The sequence below is a fragment of the Saccoglossus kowalevskii genome, chromosome 13 (assembly GCF_978046115.1).
Source record: "Saccoglossus kowalevskii chromosome 13, keSacKowa6.1, whole genome shotgun sequence".
NCBI lineage: Eukaryota > Metazoa > Hemichordata > Enteropneusta > Harrimaniidae > Saccoglossus > Saccoglossus kowalevskii.
This window is the reverse complement of record NC_140653.1, coordinates 35527174-35545164: the sequence shown is the minus strand read 5'-3', so window position 1 is coordinate 35545164 and position 17991 is coordinate 35527174. Positions and strand designations below refer to the sequence as shown.

The 17991-nt window shown below is 40.2% G+C and overlaps 1 protein-coding gene across 1 annotated transcript in view; it reads right to left on the bottom strand.

The window, feature by feature from the left end:
* The window catches only part of LOC102803854 (elongation factor-like GTPase 1), a 93248-nt gene that overhangs the window by 39128 nt on the left and 36129 nt on the right, over positions 1 to 17991 (bottom strand). Inside the window, exon 7 of the mRNA XM_085507270.1 lies at positions 1177 to 1300. Coding sequence (XP_085363396.1) covers positions 1177 to 1300 — 124 coding nt within the window. The remainder of the gene's footprint in view (positions 1 to 1176; positions 1301 to 17991) is intronic.

Below are 17991 nucleotides of genomic sequence, written 5' to 3'. Positions count from 1 at the left end.
CGACGCTCAATGATTATACAACCGTTATACAAACGTATTTTTAACGTTACAGAGAAGCAACGTAAAGCAAAGTAACAGAAAAACAGCATATATCCATATGGCTACCAATGTAGTCTCGATCAAATGTGTATTTTACATGTAAATTTATATTTTCATGAGGGTCAGCTAATTGAAGCCAAATGATTCATAACTGTACAATCACGGAATGATTCACACACTTCGAACGTATTGGCATAAATGTCGCAACGTGCACTGCACTGCTATTGCTGTAGTGTAAATCTATGAAAGTTGACTCGAACATATGAGCAAAATGGGAATGTACATTTCATTAAAAACGTCATTCTTGTATGTGTGCACACTTTCACTTCATGCAAGTGTGAGTAACAATTCGTTGTCACTCAGCATTGTTTACAGACGCCGACAAATGAAAACACTTAAGACAAAACAAACGTCAGAGTTGCATCTTTATTACTATTAAATATAATTGCGACCGATCCCGGCATTTATCTTGCGTAAATTAAAATAGTACCGGTACTCTTAAAAACTTCATGTATACACTGACGATTTATGGTTACTTGTAATCTGACACGCGCACTTCTCATTCCATTGTTGGTCCCATGCCTAATATTACATGTAAAAGTGAGCGTAGTCCCTCATTATCAGACGCGTCCATCTTACTAGGTCATAGGGTTCAAACTGCGTGAATATTTAATTAAATATGGTTACGTCCAGCTCATGTGAATCCAGATTGGATTGGACCTCTGAAACGAACTTGTATCAACTTCATGTTAAACCATAGAGGATCTATGCTTACTTTTGAAAGTGAGCGTACGCTCAACTCGTATCTTTGTGAAAACTGAGACGCTCAGCTACCTCGCTCAACTACCACATAGAGACTCATTTACATACCTCCAAATGATGTTAGAAGCCTGGCATCTACAGGCAAACACAAGAAATAAATACATTGATGCTGGCCATAGTGTCAAATGATGTTAGTAGCCTAGAATCTACAGGCAGACACAAGAACTGAATATCTTGAAGTTGGCTATAGCGTCCCAAGTTATGAGTTTAGATAATTTAGACAACCACATAAATAAATAAATTTATAAATATTTATTTATTTTATTATTTATTCAAGAAGAGTTTTTAAAGTATGTAAAATTTGTTTTTAAATACCTGTGCACCTTTCATTATCCTTTTTGTTTTCATATTCAAATAAAAGTCACCCCACAAGGTCTTTCTCAGTATGTCTACTTTGATGCCAAGTTTGCTTGCATACATGTCAGCAAAATGATCAATACTGAAATGAAATGGTCACAATCTATTAGATATTACACTAACCTAGCAATATATAAACTGACAAACTCTATGTTACATGAAAATTTCATTAAGTATAAACAAATTTACATATCCATCAATACAGTATAGGCTGCGAAAATTCAGAGAAATGGCTAAAAGCACATTTTTGCTAGCTAAATAAGTTGTCATGGTAATGAACCTGCCTACTGCTGTATTGTTACACCCACCAATCCAATTAATTGCCCACCAAGCAGCCAGGATTGCATTTGCATACAAAATTAGATACAAATACAAGTAACGACCATAGACAAAGATTATAGACACTACCTGAATCACCATCCATCTATGACACTGGCAAAGACCCATAGAGAGATAGATGAGTAAAGACACTACCTGAATCACCATCCATCTATGACACTGGCGAAGAACCCATAGAGAGATAGATGAGTAAAGACACTACCTGAATCCCCATCCATCTATGACACTGGCAAAGAACCCATAGAGAGATAGATGAGTAAAGACACTACCTGAATCCCCATCCATCTATGACACTGGCATTGAATCCATAGAGAGATAGATGAGTAAAGACACTAACTGAATCCCTATCCATCTATGACACTGGCAAAGAATCCATAGAGAGATAGATGAGTAAAGACACTACCTGAATCCCCATCCATCTATGACACTGGCAAAGAATCCATAGAGAGATAGATGAGTGAAGACACTACCTGAATCCCCATCCATCTATGACACTGGCAAAGAATCCATAGAGAGATAGATGAGTAAAGACACTACCTGAATCCCCATCCATCTATGACACTGGCAAAGAACCCATAGAGAGATAGATGAGTAAAGACACTACCTGAATCCCCATCCATCTATGACACTGGCAAAGAACCCATACAGAGATAGATGAGTAAAGACACTACCTGAATCCCCATCCATCTATGACACTGGCATTGAATCCATAGAGAGATAGATGAGTAAAGACACTACCTGAATCCCCATCCATCTATGACACTGGCAAAGAACCCATAGAGAGATAGATGAGTAAAGACACTACCTGAATCCCCATCCATCTATGACACTGGCAAAGAATTCATAGAGAGATAGATGAGTAAAGACGCTACCTGAATCCCCATCCATCTATGACACTGGCAAAGAATTCATAGAGAGATAGATGAGTAAAGATACTACCTGAATCCTCATCCATCTATTACACTGGCAAAGAATCCATAGAGAGATAGATGAGTAAAGACACTCCCTGAATCCCCATCCATCTATGGCACTGGCAAAGGATTCATAGAGAGATAGATGAGTAAAGATACTACCTGAATCCTCATCCATCTATTACACTGGCAAAGAATCCATAGAGAGATAGATGAGTAAAGACACTACCTGAATCCCCATCCATCTATGACACTGGCAAAGAATCTATAGAGAGATAGATGAGTAAAGACACTACCTGAATCACCATCCATCTATGACACAAGCAAAGATTCCATAGAGAGATAGATGAGTAAAGACACTACCTGAATTCCCATCCATTTGTGACACTGGCAAAGAATCCATAGAGAGATAGATGAGTAAAGACACTACCTGAATCCCCATCCATCTATGACACTGGCAAAGAATCCATAGAGAGATAGATGAGTAAAGACACTACCTGAATCCCCATCCATCTATGACACAAGCAAAGAATCCATAGAGAGATAGATGAGTAAAGACACTACCTGAATCCCATCCATCTATGACACTGGCAAAGAATCCATAAAGAGATAGATGAGTAAAGACAATAGCTGAATCCCCATCCATCTATGACACTGGCAAAGAACCCATAGAGAGATAGATGAGTAAAGACACTACCTGAATCCCCATCCATCTATGACACTGGAAGAAGAACCCATAGAGAGATAGATGAGTAAAGACACTACCTGAATCCCCATGCATCTATGACACTGGCAAAGAATCCATAGAGAGATAGATGAGTAAAGACACTACCTGAATCCCCATCCATCTATGACACTGGCAAAGAATCCATAGAGAGATAGATGAGTAAAGACACTACCTGAATCCCCATCCATCTATGACACAAGCAAAGAATCCATAGAGAGATAGATGAGTAAAGACACTACCTGAATCCCATCCATCTATGACACTGGCAAAGAATCTATAGAGAGATAGATGAGTAAAGACATTACCTGAATCCCCATCCATCTATGACACTGGCAAAGAATGTATAGAGAGATAGATGAGTAAAGACACTACCTGAATCCCTATCCATCTATGACACTGGCAAAGAATCCATAGAGAGATAGATGAGTAAAGACACTAACTGAATTCCCATCCATCTATGACACTGGCAAAGTATCTATAGAGAGATAGATGAGTAAAGACACTAACCTGAATCCCCATCCATCTATGACACTGGCAAAGAATCCATAGAGAGATAGATGAGTAAAGACACTAACTGAATTCCCATACATCTATGACACTGGCAAAGTATCTATAGAGAGATAGATGAGTAAAGACACAACCTGAATCCCCATCCATCTGTGACACTGGCAAAGAATCTATAGAGAGATAGATGAGTAAAGACACTATCTGAATCCCCATCCATCTATGACACTGGCAAAGAATCTATAGAGAGATAGATGAGTAAAGACACGACCTGAGTCCCTATCCATCTATGACACTGGCATAGAATCCATAGAGAGATAGATGAGTAAAGATACTACCTGAATCCCCATCCATCTATGACACTGGCAAAGAATCCATAGAGAGATAGATGAGTGAAGACACTACCTGAATCCCCATCCATCTATGACACTGGCATTGAATCCATAGAGAGATAGATGAGTAAAGACACTGCCTGAATCCCCATCCATCTATGACACTGGCAAAGAATCCATAGAGAGATAGATGAGTGAAGACACTACCTGAATCCCAATCCATCTATTACACTGGCATTGAATCCATAGAGAGATAGATGAGTAAAGACACTACCTGAATCCCCATCCATCTATGACACTGGCATTGAATCCATAGAGAGATAGATCAGTAAAGACACTAACTGAATCCCTATCCATCTATGACACTGGCATTGAATCCATAAAGAGATAGATGAGTAACGACACTAACTGAATCCACATCCATCTATGACACTGGCAAAGAACCCATAGAGAGATGAGTAAAGACACTACCTGAATCACTATCTATCTATGACACTGGCAAAGAATCTATGGAGAGATAGATGAGTAAAGACACTACCTGAATCCCTATCCATCTATGACACTGGCATAGAATCCATAGAGAGATAGATGAGTGAAGACACTACCTGAATCCCCATCCATCTATGACACTGGCATTGAATCCATTGAGAGATAGATGAGTAAAGACACTACCTGAATCCCCATCCATCTATGACACTGGCAAAGAATCCATAGAGAGATAGATGAGTGAAGACACTACCTGAATCCCCATCCATCTATGACACTGGCATTGAATCCATAGAGAGATAGATGAGTAAAGACACTGCCTGAATCCCCATCCATCTATGACACTGGCAAAGAATCCATAGAGAGATAGATGAGTGAAGACACTACCTGAATCCCAATCCATCTATGACACTGGCATTGAATCCATAGAGAGATAGATGAGTAAAGACACTACCTGAATTCCCATCCATCTATGACACTGGCAAAAAATCCATAGAAAGATAGATGAGTAAAGACACTACCTGAATTCCCATCCATCTATGACACTGGCAAATAATCCATAGAGAGATAGATGAGTAAAGACACTACCTGAATCCCCATCCATCTATGACACTGGCAAAGAATCCATAGAGAGATAGATGAGTAAAGACACTACCTGAATCCCCATCCATCTATGACACTGGCAAAGATCTATAGAGAGATAGATGAGTAAAGACACTACCTGAATCACCATCCATCTATGACACAAGCAAAGAATCCATAGAGAGATAGATGAGTAAAGACACTACCTGAATTCCCATCCATTTGTGACACTGGCAAAGAATCTATAGAGAGATAGACGAGTAAAGACACTACCTGAATCCCTATCCATCTATGACACTGGCAAAGAATCTATAGAGAGGTAGATGAGTAAAGACACTACCTGAATTCTCATCCATCTATGACACTGGCAAAAAATCCATAGAAAGATAGATGAGTAAAGACACTACCTGAATTCCCATCCATCTATGACACTGGCAAAAAATCCATAGAAAGATAGATGAGTAAAGACACTACCTGAATTCCCATCCATCTATGACACTGGCAAAGAATCCATAGAGAGATGGATGAGTAAAGACACTACCTGAATCCCCATCCATCTATGACACTGGCAAAGAATCCATAGAGAGATAGATGAGTAAAGACACTACCTGAATCCCCATCCACCTATGACACTGGCAAAGGACCCATAGAGAGATAGATGAGTAAAGACACTACCTGAATCCCCATCCATCTATGACACTGGCAAAGAATCCATAGAGAGATAGATGAGAAAAGACACTACCTGAATCCCCATCCATCTATGACACTGGCAAAGAATCCATAGAGAGATAGATGAGTAAAGACACTACCTGAATCCCCATCCATCTATGACACAAGCAAAGAATCCATAGAGAGATAGATGAGTAAAGACACTACCTGAATCCCATCCATCTATGACACTGGCAAAGAATCCATAAAGAGATAGATGAGTAAAGACAATAGCTGAATCCCCATCCATCTATGACACTGGCAAAGAACCCATAGAGAGATAGATGAGTAAAGACACTACCTGAATCCCCATCCATCTATGACACTGGAAGAAGAACCCATAGAGAGATAGATGAGTAAAGACACTACCTGAATCCCCATCCGTCTATGACACAGGCATTGAATCCATAGAGATAGATGAGTAAAGACACTACCTGAATCCCCATCCATCTATGAAACTAGCAAAGAATCCATAGAGAGATAGATGAGTAAAGACACTACCTGAATCCCCATCCATCTATGACACTGGCAAAGAACCCATAGAGAGATAGATGAGTAAAGACACTACCTGAATCCCCATCCATCTATGACACTGGCAAAGAATCCATAGAGAGATAGATGAGTAAAGACACTACCTGAATCCCCATCCATCTATGACACTGGCAAAGAATCCATAGAGAGATAGATGAGTAAAGACACTACCTGAATCCCCATCCATCTATGACACAAGCAAAGAATCCATAGAGAGATAGATGAGTAAAGACACTACCTGAATCACATCCATCTATGACACTGGCAAAGAATCTATAGAGAGATAGATGAGTAAAGACATTACCTGAATCCCCATCCATCTATGACACTGGCAAAGAATGTATAGAGAGATAGATGAGTAAAGACACTACCTGAATCCCTATCCATCTATGACACTGGCAAAGAATCCATAGAGAGATAGATGAGTGAAGACACTACCTGAATCCCCATCCATCTGTGACACTGGCAAAGAATCTATAGAGAGATAGATGAGTAAAGACACTACCTGAATCCCCATCCATCTATGACACTGGCAAAGATCCATAGAGAGACAGATGAGTAAAGACACTAACTGAATTCCCATCCATCTATGACACTGGCAAAGTATCCATAGAGAGATAGATGAGTAAAGACACTACCTGAATCCCCATCCATCTATGACACTGGCAAAGAATCCATAGAGAGATAGATGAGTAAAGACACTACCTGAATCCCCATCCATCTATGACACAAGCAAAGAATCCATAGAGAGATAGATGAGTAAAGACACTACCTGAATCACATCCATCTATGACACTGGCAAAGAATCTATAGAGAGATAGATGAGTAAAGACATTACCTGAATCCCCATCCATCTATGACACTGGCAAAGAATGTATAGAGAGATAGATGAGTAAAGACACTACCTGAATCCCTATCCATCTATGACACTGGCAAAGAATCCATAGAGAGATAGATGAGTGAAGACACTACCTGAATCCCCATCCATCTGTGACACTGGCAAAGAATCTATAGAGAGATAGATGAGTAAAGACACTACCTGAATCCCCATCCATCTATGACACTGGCAAAGATCCATAGAGAGACAGATGAGTAAAGACACTAACTGAATCCCTATCCATCTATGACACTGGCATTGAATCCATAGAGAGATAGATGAGTAAAGATACTACCTGAATCCCCATCCATCTATGACACTGGCAAAGAATCCATAGAGAGATAGATGAGTGAAGACACTACCTGAATCCCCATCCATCTATGACACTGGCATTGAATCCATAGAGAGATAGATGAGTAAAGACACTGCCTGAATCCCCATCCATCTATGACACTGGCAAAGAATCCATAGAGAGATAGATGAGTGAAGACACTACCTGAATCCCAATCCATCTATTACACTGGCATTGAATCCATAGAGAGATAGATGAGTAAAGACACTACCTGAATCCCCATCCATCTATGACACTGGCATTGAATCCATAGAGAGATAGATCAGTAAAGACACTAACTGAATCCCTATCCATCTATGACACTGGCATTGAATCCATAGAGAGATAGATGAGTAAAGACACTAACTGAATCCACATCCATCTATGACACTGGCAAAGAATTCATAGAGAGATAGATGAGTAAAGACACTACCTGAATCCTTATCTATCTATGACACAGGCAAAGAATCTATGGAGAGATAGATGAGTAAAGACACTACCTGAATCCCTATCCATCTATGACACTGTAATAGAATCCATAGAGAGATAGATGAGTAAAGATACTACCTGAATCCCCATCCATCTATGACACTGGCAAAGAATCCATAGAGAGATAGATGAGTGAAGACACTACCTGAATCCCCATCCATCTATGACACTGGCATTGAATCCATAGAGATAGATGAGTAAAGACACTACCTGAATCCCCATCCATCTATGACACTGGCAAAGAATCCATAGAGAGATAGATGAGTGAACACACTACCTGAATCCCCATCCATCTATGGCACTGGCATTGAATCCATAGAGAGATAGATGAGTGAAGACACTACCTGAATCCCCATCCATCTATGACACTGGCATTGAATCCATAGAGAGATAGATGAGTAAAGACACTACCTGAATCCCCATCCATCTATGACACTGGCAAAGAATCCATAGAGAGATAGATGAGTGAAGACACTACCTGAATCCCCATCCATCTATGACACTGGCATTGAATCCATAGAGAGATAGATGAGTAAAGACACTGCCTGAATCCCCATCCATCTATGACACTGGCAAAGAATCCATAGAGAGATAGATGAGTGAAGACACTACCTGAATCCCAATCCATCTATTACACTGGCATTGAATCCATAGAGAGATAGATGAGTAAAGACACTACCTGAATCCCCATCCATCTATGACACTGGCATTGAATCCATAGAGAGATAGATCAGTAAAGACACTAACTGAATCCCTATCCATCTATGACACTGGCATTGAATCCATAGAGAGATAGATGAGTAAAGACACTAACTGAATCCACATCCATCTATGACACTGGCAAAGAATTCATAGAGAGATAGATGAGTAAAGACACTACCTGAATCCTTATCTATCTATGACACAGGCAAAGAATCTATGGAGAGATAGATGAGTAAAGACACTACCTGAATCCCTATCCATCTATGACACTGTAATAGAATCCATAGAGAGATAGATGAGTAAAGATACTACCTGAATCCCCATCCATCTATGACACTGGCAAAGAATCCATAGAGAGATAGATGAGTGAACACACTACCTGAATCCCCATCCATCTATGACACTGGCATTGAATCCATAGAGATAGATGAGTAAAGACACTGCCTGAATCGCCATCCATCTATGACACTGGCAAAGAATCCATAGAGAGATAGATGAGTGAACACACTACCTGAATCCCAATCCATCTATGACACTGGCATTGAATCCATAGAGAGATAGATGAGTAAAGACACTAACTGAATTCCCATCCATCTATGACACTGGCACAGAATCCATAGAGAGATAGATGAGTGAAGACACTACCTGAATCCCCATCCATCTATGACACTGGCATTGAATCCATAGAGAGATAGATGAGTAAAGACACTACCTGAATCCCCATCCATCTATGACACTGGCATTGAATCCATAGAGAGAAAGATGAGTGAAGACACTACCTGAATCCCAATCCATCTATTACACTGGCATTGAATCCATAGAGAGATAGATGAGTAAAGACACTACCTGAATCCCCATCCATCTATGACACTGGCATTGAATCCATAGAGAGATAGATCAGTAAAGACACTAACTGAATCCCTATCCATCTATGACACTGGCATTGAATCCATAGAGAGATAGATGAGTAAAGACACTAACTGAATCCACATCCATCTATGACACTGGCAAAGAATTCATAGAGAGATAGATGAGTAAAGACACTACCTGAATCCTTATCTATCTATGACACAGGCAAAGAATCTATGGAGAGATAGATGAGTAAAGACACTACCTGAATCCCTATCCATCTATGACACTGTAATAGAATCCATAGAGAGATAGATGAGTAAAGACACTAACTGAATTCCCATCCATCTATGACACTGGCAAAGTATCTATAGAGAGATAGATGAGTAAAGACACAACCTGAATCCCCATCCATCTGTGACACTGGCAAAGAATCTATAGAGAGATAGATGAGTAAAGACACTACCTGAATCCCCATCCATCTATGACACTGGCATTGAATCCATAGAGAGATAGATCAGTAAAGACACTAACTGAATCCCTATCCATCTATGACACTGGCATTGAATGCATAGAGAGATAGATGAGTAAAGATACTACCTGAATCCCCATCCATCTATGACACTGGCAAAGAATCCATAGAGAGATAGATGAGTGAAGACACTACCTGAATCCCCATCCATCTATGACACTGGCATTGAATCCATAGAGAGATAGATGAGTAAAGACACTACCTGAATCCCCATCCATCTATGACACTGGCAAAGAATCCATAGAGAGATAGATGAGTGAACACACTACCTGAATCCCCATCCATCTATGACACTGGCATTGAATCCATAGAGAGATAGATGAGTGAAGACACTACCTGAATCCCCATCCATCTATGACACTGGCATTGAATCCATAGAGAGATAGATGAGTAAAGACACTACCTGAATCCCCATCCATCTATGACACTGGCATTGAATCCATAGAGAGATAGATGAGTGAAGACACTACCTGAATCCCAATCCATCTATTACACTGGCATTGAATCCATAGAGAGATAGATGAGTAAAGACACTACCTGAATCCCCATCCATCTATGACACTGGCATTGAATCCATAGAGAGATAGATCAGTAAAGACACTAACTGAATCCCTATCCATCTATGACACTGGCATTGAATCCATAGAGAGATAGATGAGTAAAGACACTAACTGAATCCACATCCATCTATGACACTGGCAAAGAATTCATAGAGAGATAGATGAGTAAAGACACTACCTGAATCCTTATCTATCTATGACACAGGCAAAGAATCTATGGAGAGATAGATGAGTAAAGACACTACCTGAATCCCTATCCATCTATGACACTGTAATAGAATCCATAGAGAGATAGATGAGTAAAGATACTACCTGAATCCCCATCCATCTATGACACTGGCAAAGAATCCATAGAGAGATAGATGAGTGAACACACTACCTGAATCCCCATCCATCTATGACACTGGCATTGAATCCATAGAGATAGATGAGTAAAGACACTGCCTGAATCGCCATCCATCTATGACACTGGCAAAGAATCCATAGAGAGATAGATGAGTGAACACACTACCTGAATCCCAATCGATCTATGACACTGGCATTGAATCCATAGAGAGATAGATGAGTAAAGACACTAACTGAATTCCCATCCATCTATGACACTGGCACAGAATCCATAGAGAGATAGATGAGTGAAGACACTACCTGAATCCCCATCCATCTATGACACTGGCATTGAATCCATAGAGAGATAGATGAGTAAAGACACTACCTGAATCCCCATCCATCTATGACACTGGCATTGAATCCATAGAGAGAAAGATGAGTGAAGACACTACCTGAATCCCAATCCATCTATTACACTGGCATTGAATCCATAGAGAGATAGATGAGTAAAGACACTACCTGAATCCCCATCCATCTATGACACTGGCATTGAATCCATAGAGAGATAGATCAGTAAAGACACTAACTGAATCCCTATCCATCTATGACACTGGCATTGAATCCATAGAGAGATAGATGAGTAAAGACACTAACTGAATCCACATCCATCTATGACACTGGCAAAGAATTCATAGAGAGATAGATGAGTAAAGACACTACCTGAATCCTTATCTATCTATGACACAGGCAAAGAATCTATGGAGAGATAGATGAGTAAAGACACTACCTGAATCCCTATCCATCTATGACACTGTAATAGAATCCATAGAGAGATAGATGAGTAAAGACACTAACTGAATTCCCATCCATCTATGACACTGGCAAAGTATCTATAGAGAGATAGATGAGTAAAGACACAACCTGAATCCCCATCCATCTGTGACACTGGCAAAGAATCTATAGAGAGATAGATGAGTAAAGACACTACCTGAATCCCCATCCATCTATGACACTGGCATTGAATCCATAGAGAGATAGATCAGTAAAGACACTAACTGAATCCCTATCCATCTATGACACTGGCATTGAATGCATAGAGAGATAGATGAGTAAAGATACTACCTGAATCCCCATCCATCTATGACACTGGCAAAGAATCCATAGAGAGATAGATGAGTGAAGACACTACCTGAATCCCCATCCATCTATGACACTGGCATTGAATCCATAGAGAGATAGATGAGTAAAGACACTACCTGAATCCCCATCCATCTATGACACTGGCAAAGAATCCATAGAGAGATAGATGAGTGAACACACTACCTGAATCCCCATCCATCTATGACACTGGCATTGAATCCATAGAGAGATAGATGAGTGAAGACACTACCTGAATCCCCATCCATCTATGACACTGGCATTGAATCCATAGAGAGATAGATGAGTAAAGACACTACCTGAATCCCCATCCATCTATGACACTGGCAAAGAATCCATAGAGAGATAGATGAGTGAAGACACTACCTGAATCCCCATCCATCTATGACACTGGCATTGAATCCATAGAGAGATAGATGAGTAAAGACACTGCCTGAATCCCCATCCATCTATGACACTGGCAAAGAATCCATAGAGAGATAGATGAGTGAAGACACTACCTGAATCCCAATCCATCTATTACACTGGCATTGAATCCATAGAGAGATAGATGAGTAAAGACACTACCTGAATCCCCATCCATCTATGACACTGGCATTGAATCCATAGAGAGATAGATCAGTAAAGACACTAACTGAATCCCTATCCATCTATGACACTGGCATTGAATCCATAGAGAGATAGATGAGTAAAGACACTAACTGAATCCACATCCATCTATGACACTGGCAAAGAATTCATAGAGAGATAGATGAGTAAAGACACTACCTGAATCCTTATCTATCTATGACACAGGCAAAGAATCTATGGAGAGATAGATGAGTAAAGACACTACCTGAATCCCTATCCATCTATGACACTGTAATAGAATCCATAGAGAGATAGATGAGTAAAGATACTACCTGAATCCCCATCCATCTATGACACTGGCAAAGAATCCATAGAGAGATAGATGAGTGAAGACACTACCTGAATCCCCATCCATCTATGACACTGGCATTGAATCCATAGAGAGATAGATGAGTAAAGACACTGCCTGAATCGCCATCCATCTATGACACTGGCAAAGAATCCATAGAGAGATAGATGAGTAAAGACACTACCTGAATCCCAATCCATCTATGACACTGGCATTGAATCCATAGAGAGATAGATGAGTAAAGACACTAACTGAATCCCCATCCATCTATGACACTGGCACAGAATCCATAGAGAGATAGATGAGTGAACACACTACCTGAATCCCCATCCATCTATGACACTGGCATTGAATCCATAGAGATAGATGAGTAAAGACACTACCTGAATCCTTATCTATCTATGACACAGGCAAAGAATCTATGGAGAGATAGATGAGTAAAGACACTACCTGAATCCCTATCCATCTATGACACTGTAATAGAATCCATAGAGAGATAGATGAGTAAAGACACTAACTGAATTCCCATCCATCTATGACACTGGCAAAGTATCTATAGAGAGATAGATGAGTAAAGACACAACCTGAATCCCCATCCATCTGTGACACTGGCAAAGAATCTATAGAGAGATAGATGAGTAAAGACACTACCTGAATCCCCATCCATCTATGACACTGGCATTGAATCCATAGAGAGATAGATCAGTAAAGACACTAACTGAATCCCTATCCATCTATGACACTGGCATTGAATGCATAGAGAGATAGATGAGTAAAGATACTACCTGAATCCCCATCCATCTATGACACTGGCAAAGAATCCATAGAGAGATAGATGAGTGAAGACACTACCTGAATCCCCATCCATCTATGACACTGGCATTGAATCCATAGAGAGATAGATGAGTAAAGACACTACCTGAATCCCCATCCATCTATGACACTGGCAAAGAATCCATAGAGAGATAGATGAGTGAACACACTACCTGAATCCCCATCCATCTATGACACTGGCATTGAATCCATAGAGAGATAGATGAGTGAAGACACTACCTGAATCCCCATCCATCTATGACACTGGCATTGAATCCATAGAGAGATAGATGAGTAAAGACACTACCTGAATCCCCATCCATCTATGACACTGGCAAAGAATCCATAGAGAGATAGATGAGTGAAGACACTACCTGAATCCCCATCCATCTATGACACTGGCATTGAATCCATAGAGAGATAGATGAGTGAAGACACTACCTGAATCCCCATCCATCTATGACACTGGCATTGAATCCATAGAGAGATAGATGAGTAAAGACACTGCCTGAATCCCCATCCATCTATGACACTGGCAAAGAATCCATAGAGAGATAGATGAGTGAAGACACTACCTGAATCCCAATCCATCTATTACACTGGCATTGAATCCATAGAGAGATAGATGAGTAAAGACACTACCTGAATCCCCATCCATCTATGACACTGGCATTGAATCCATAGAGAGATAGATCAGTAAAGACACTAACTGAATCCCTATCCATCTATGACACTGGCATTGAATCCATAGAGAGATAGATGAGTAAAGACACTAACTGAATCCACATCCATCTATGACACTGGCAAAGAATTCATAGAGAGATAGATGAGTAAAGACACTACCTGAATCCTTATCTATCTATGACACAGGCAAAGAATCTATGGAGAGATAGATGAGTAAAGACACTACCTGAATCCCTATCCATCTATGACACTGTAATAGAATCCATAGAGAGATAGATGAGTAAAGATACTACCTGAATCCCCATCCATCTATGACACTGGCAAAGAATCCATAGAGAGATAGATGAGTGAACACACTACCTGAATCCCCATCCATCTATGACACTGGCATTGAATCCATAGAGATAGATGAGTAAAGACACTGCCTGAATCGCCATCCATCTATGACACTGGCAAAGAATCCATAGAGAGATAGATGAGTGAACACACTACCTGAATCCCAATCCATCTATGACACTGGCATTGAATCCATAGAGAGATAGATGAGTAAAGACACTAACTGAATTCCCATCCATCTATGACACTGGCACAGAATCCATAGAGAGATAGATGAGTGAAGACACTACCTGAATCCCCATCCATCTATGACACTGGCATTGAATCCATAGAGAGATAGATGAGTAAAGACACTACCTGAATCCCCATCCATCTATGACACTGGCATTGAATCCATAGAGAGAAAGATGAGTGAAGACACTACCTGAATCCCAATCCATCTATTACACTGGCATTGAATCCATAGAGAGATAGATGAGTAAAGACACTACCTGAATCCCCATCCATCTATGACACTGGCATTGAATCCATAGAGAGATAGATCAGTAAAGACACTAACTGAATCCCTATCCATCTATGACACTGGCATTGAATCCATAGAGAGATAGATGAGTAAAGACACTAACTGAATCCACATCCATCTATGACACTGGCAAAGAATTCATAGAGAGATAGATGAGTAAAGACACTACCTGAATCCTTATCTATCTATGACACAGGCAAAGAATCTATGGAGAGATAGATGAGTAAAGACACTACCTGAATCCCTATCCATCTATGACACTGTAATAGAATCCATAGAGAGATAGATGAGTAAAGACACTAACTGAATTCCCATCCATCTATGACACTGGCAAAGTATCTATAGAGAGATAGATGAGTAAAGACACAACCTGAATCCCCATCCATCTGTGACACTGGCAAAGAATCTATAGAGAGATAGATGAGTAAAGACACTACCTGAATCCCCATCCATCTATGACACTGGCATTGAATCCATAGAGAGATAGATCAGTAAAGACACTAACTGAATCCCTATCCATCTATGACACTGGCATTGAATGCATAGAGAGATAGATGAGTAAAGATACTACCTGAATCCCCATCCATCTATGACACTGGCAAAGAATCCATAGAGAGATAGATGAGTGAAGACACTACCTGAATCCCCATCCATCTATGACACTGGCATTGAATCCATAGAGAGATAGATGAGTAAAGACACTACCTGAATCCCCATCCATCTATGACACTGGCAAAGAATCCATAGAGAGATAGATGAGTGAACACACTACCTGAATCCCCATCCATCTATGACACTGGCATTGAATCCATAGAGAGATAGATGAGTGAAGACACTACCTGAATCCCCATCCATCTATGACACTGGCATTGAATCCATAGAGAGATAGATGAGTAAAGACACTACCTGAATCCCCATCCATCTATGACACTGGCAAAGAATCCATAGAGAGATAGATGAGTGAAGACACTACCTGAATCCCCATCCATCTATGACACTGGCATTGAATCCATAGAGAGATAGATGAGTAAAGACACTGCCTGAATCCCCATCCATCTATGACACTGGCAAAGAATCCATAGAGAGATAGATGAGTGAAGACACTACCTGAATCCCAATCCATCTATTACACTGGCATTGAATCCATAGAGAGATAGATGAGTAAAGACACTACCTGAATCCCCATCCATCTATGACACTGGCATTGAATCCATAGAGAGATAGATCAGTAAAGACACTAACTGAATCCCTATCCATCTATGACACTGGCATTGAATCCATAGAGAGATAGATGAGTAAAGACACTAACTGAATCCACATCCATCTATGACACTGGCAAAGAATTCATAGAGAGATAGATGAGTAAAGACACTACCTGAATCCTTATCTATCTATGACACAGGCAAAGAATCTATGGAGAGATAGATGAGTAAAGACACTACCTGAATCCCTATCCATCTATGACACTGTAATAGAATCCATAGAGAGATAGATGAGTAAAGATACTACCTGAATCCCCATCCATCTATGACACTGGCAAAGAATCCATAGAGAGATAGATGAGTGAAGACACTACCTGAATCCCCATCCATCTATGACACTGGCATTGAATCCATAGAGAGATAGATGAGTAAAGACACTGCCTGAATCGCCATCCATCTATGACACTGGCAAAGAATCCATAGAGAGATAGATGAGTAAAGACACTACCTGAATCCCAATCCATCTATGACACTGGCATTGAATCCATAGAGAGATAGATGAGTAAAGACACTAACTGAATCCCCATCCATCTATGACACTGGCACAGAATCCATAGAGAGATAGATGAGTGAACACACTACCTGAATCCCCATCCATCTATGACACTGGCATTGAATCCATAGAGATAGATGAGTAAAGACACTGCCTGAATCGCCATCCATCTATGACACTGGCAAAGAATCCATAGAGAGATAGATGAGTGAAGACACTACCTGAATCCCTATCCATCTATGACACTGTAATAGAATCCATAGAGAGATAGATGAGTAAAGATACTACCTGAATCCCCATCCATCTATGACACTGGCAAAGAATCCATAGAGAGATAGATGAGTGAAGACACTACCTGAATCCCCATCCATCTATGACACTGGCATTGAATCCATAGAGAGATAGATGAGTAAAGACACTACCTGAATCCCCATCCATCTATGACACTGGCAAAGAATCCATAGAGAGATAGATGAGTGAACACACTACCTGAATCCCCATCCATCTATGACACTGGCATTGAATCCATAGAGAGATAGATGAGTAAGGACACTAACTGAATCCACATCCATCTATGACACTGGCAAAGAATTCATAGAGAGATAGATGAGTAAAGACACTACCTGAATCCTTATCTATCTATGACACAGGCAAAGAATCTATGGAGAGATAGATGAGTAAAGACACTACCTGAATCCCTATCCATCTATGACACTGTAATAGAATCCATAGAGAGATAGATGAGTAAAGATACTACGTGAATCCCCATCCATCTATGACACTGGCAAAGAATCCATA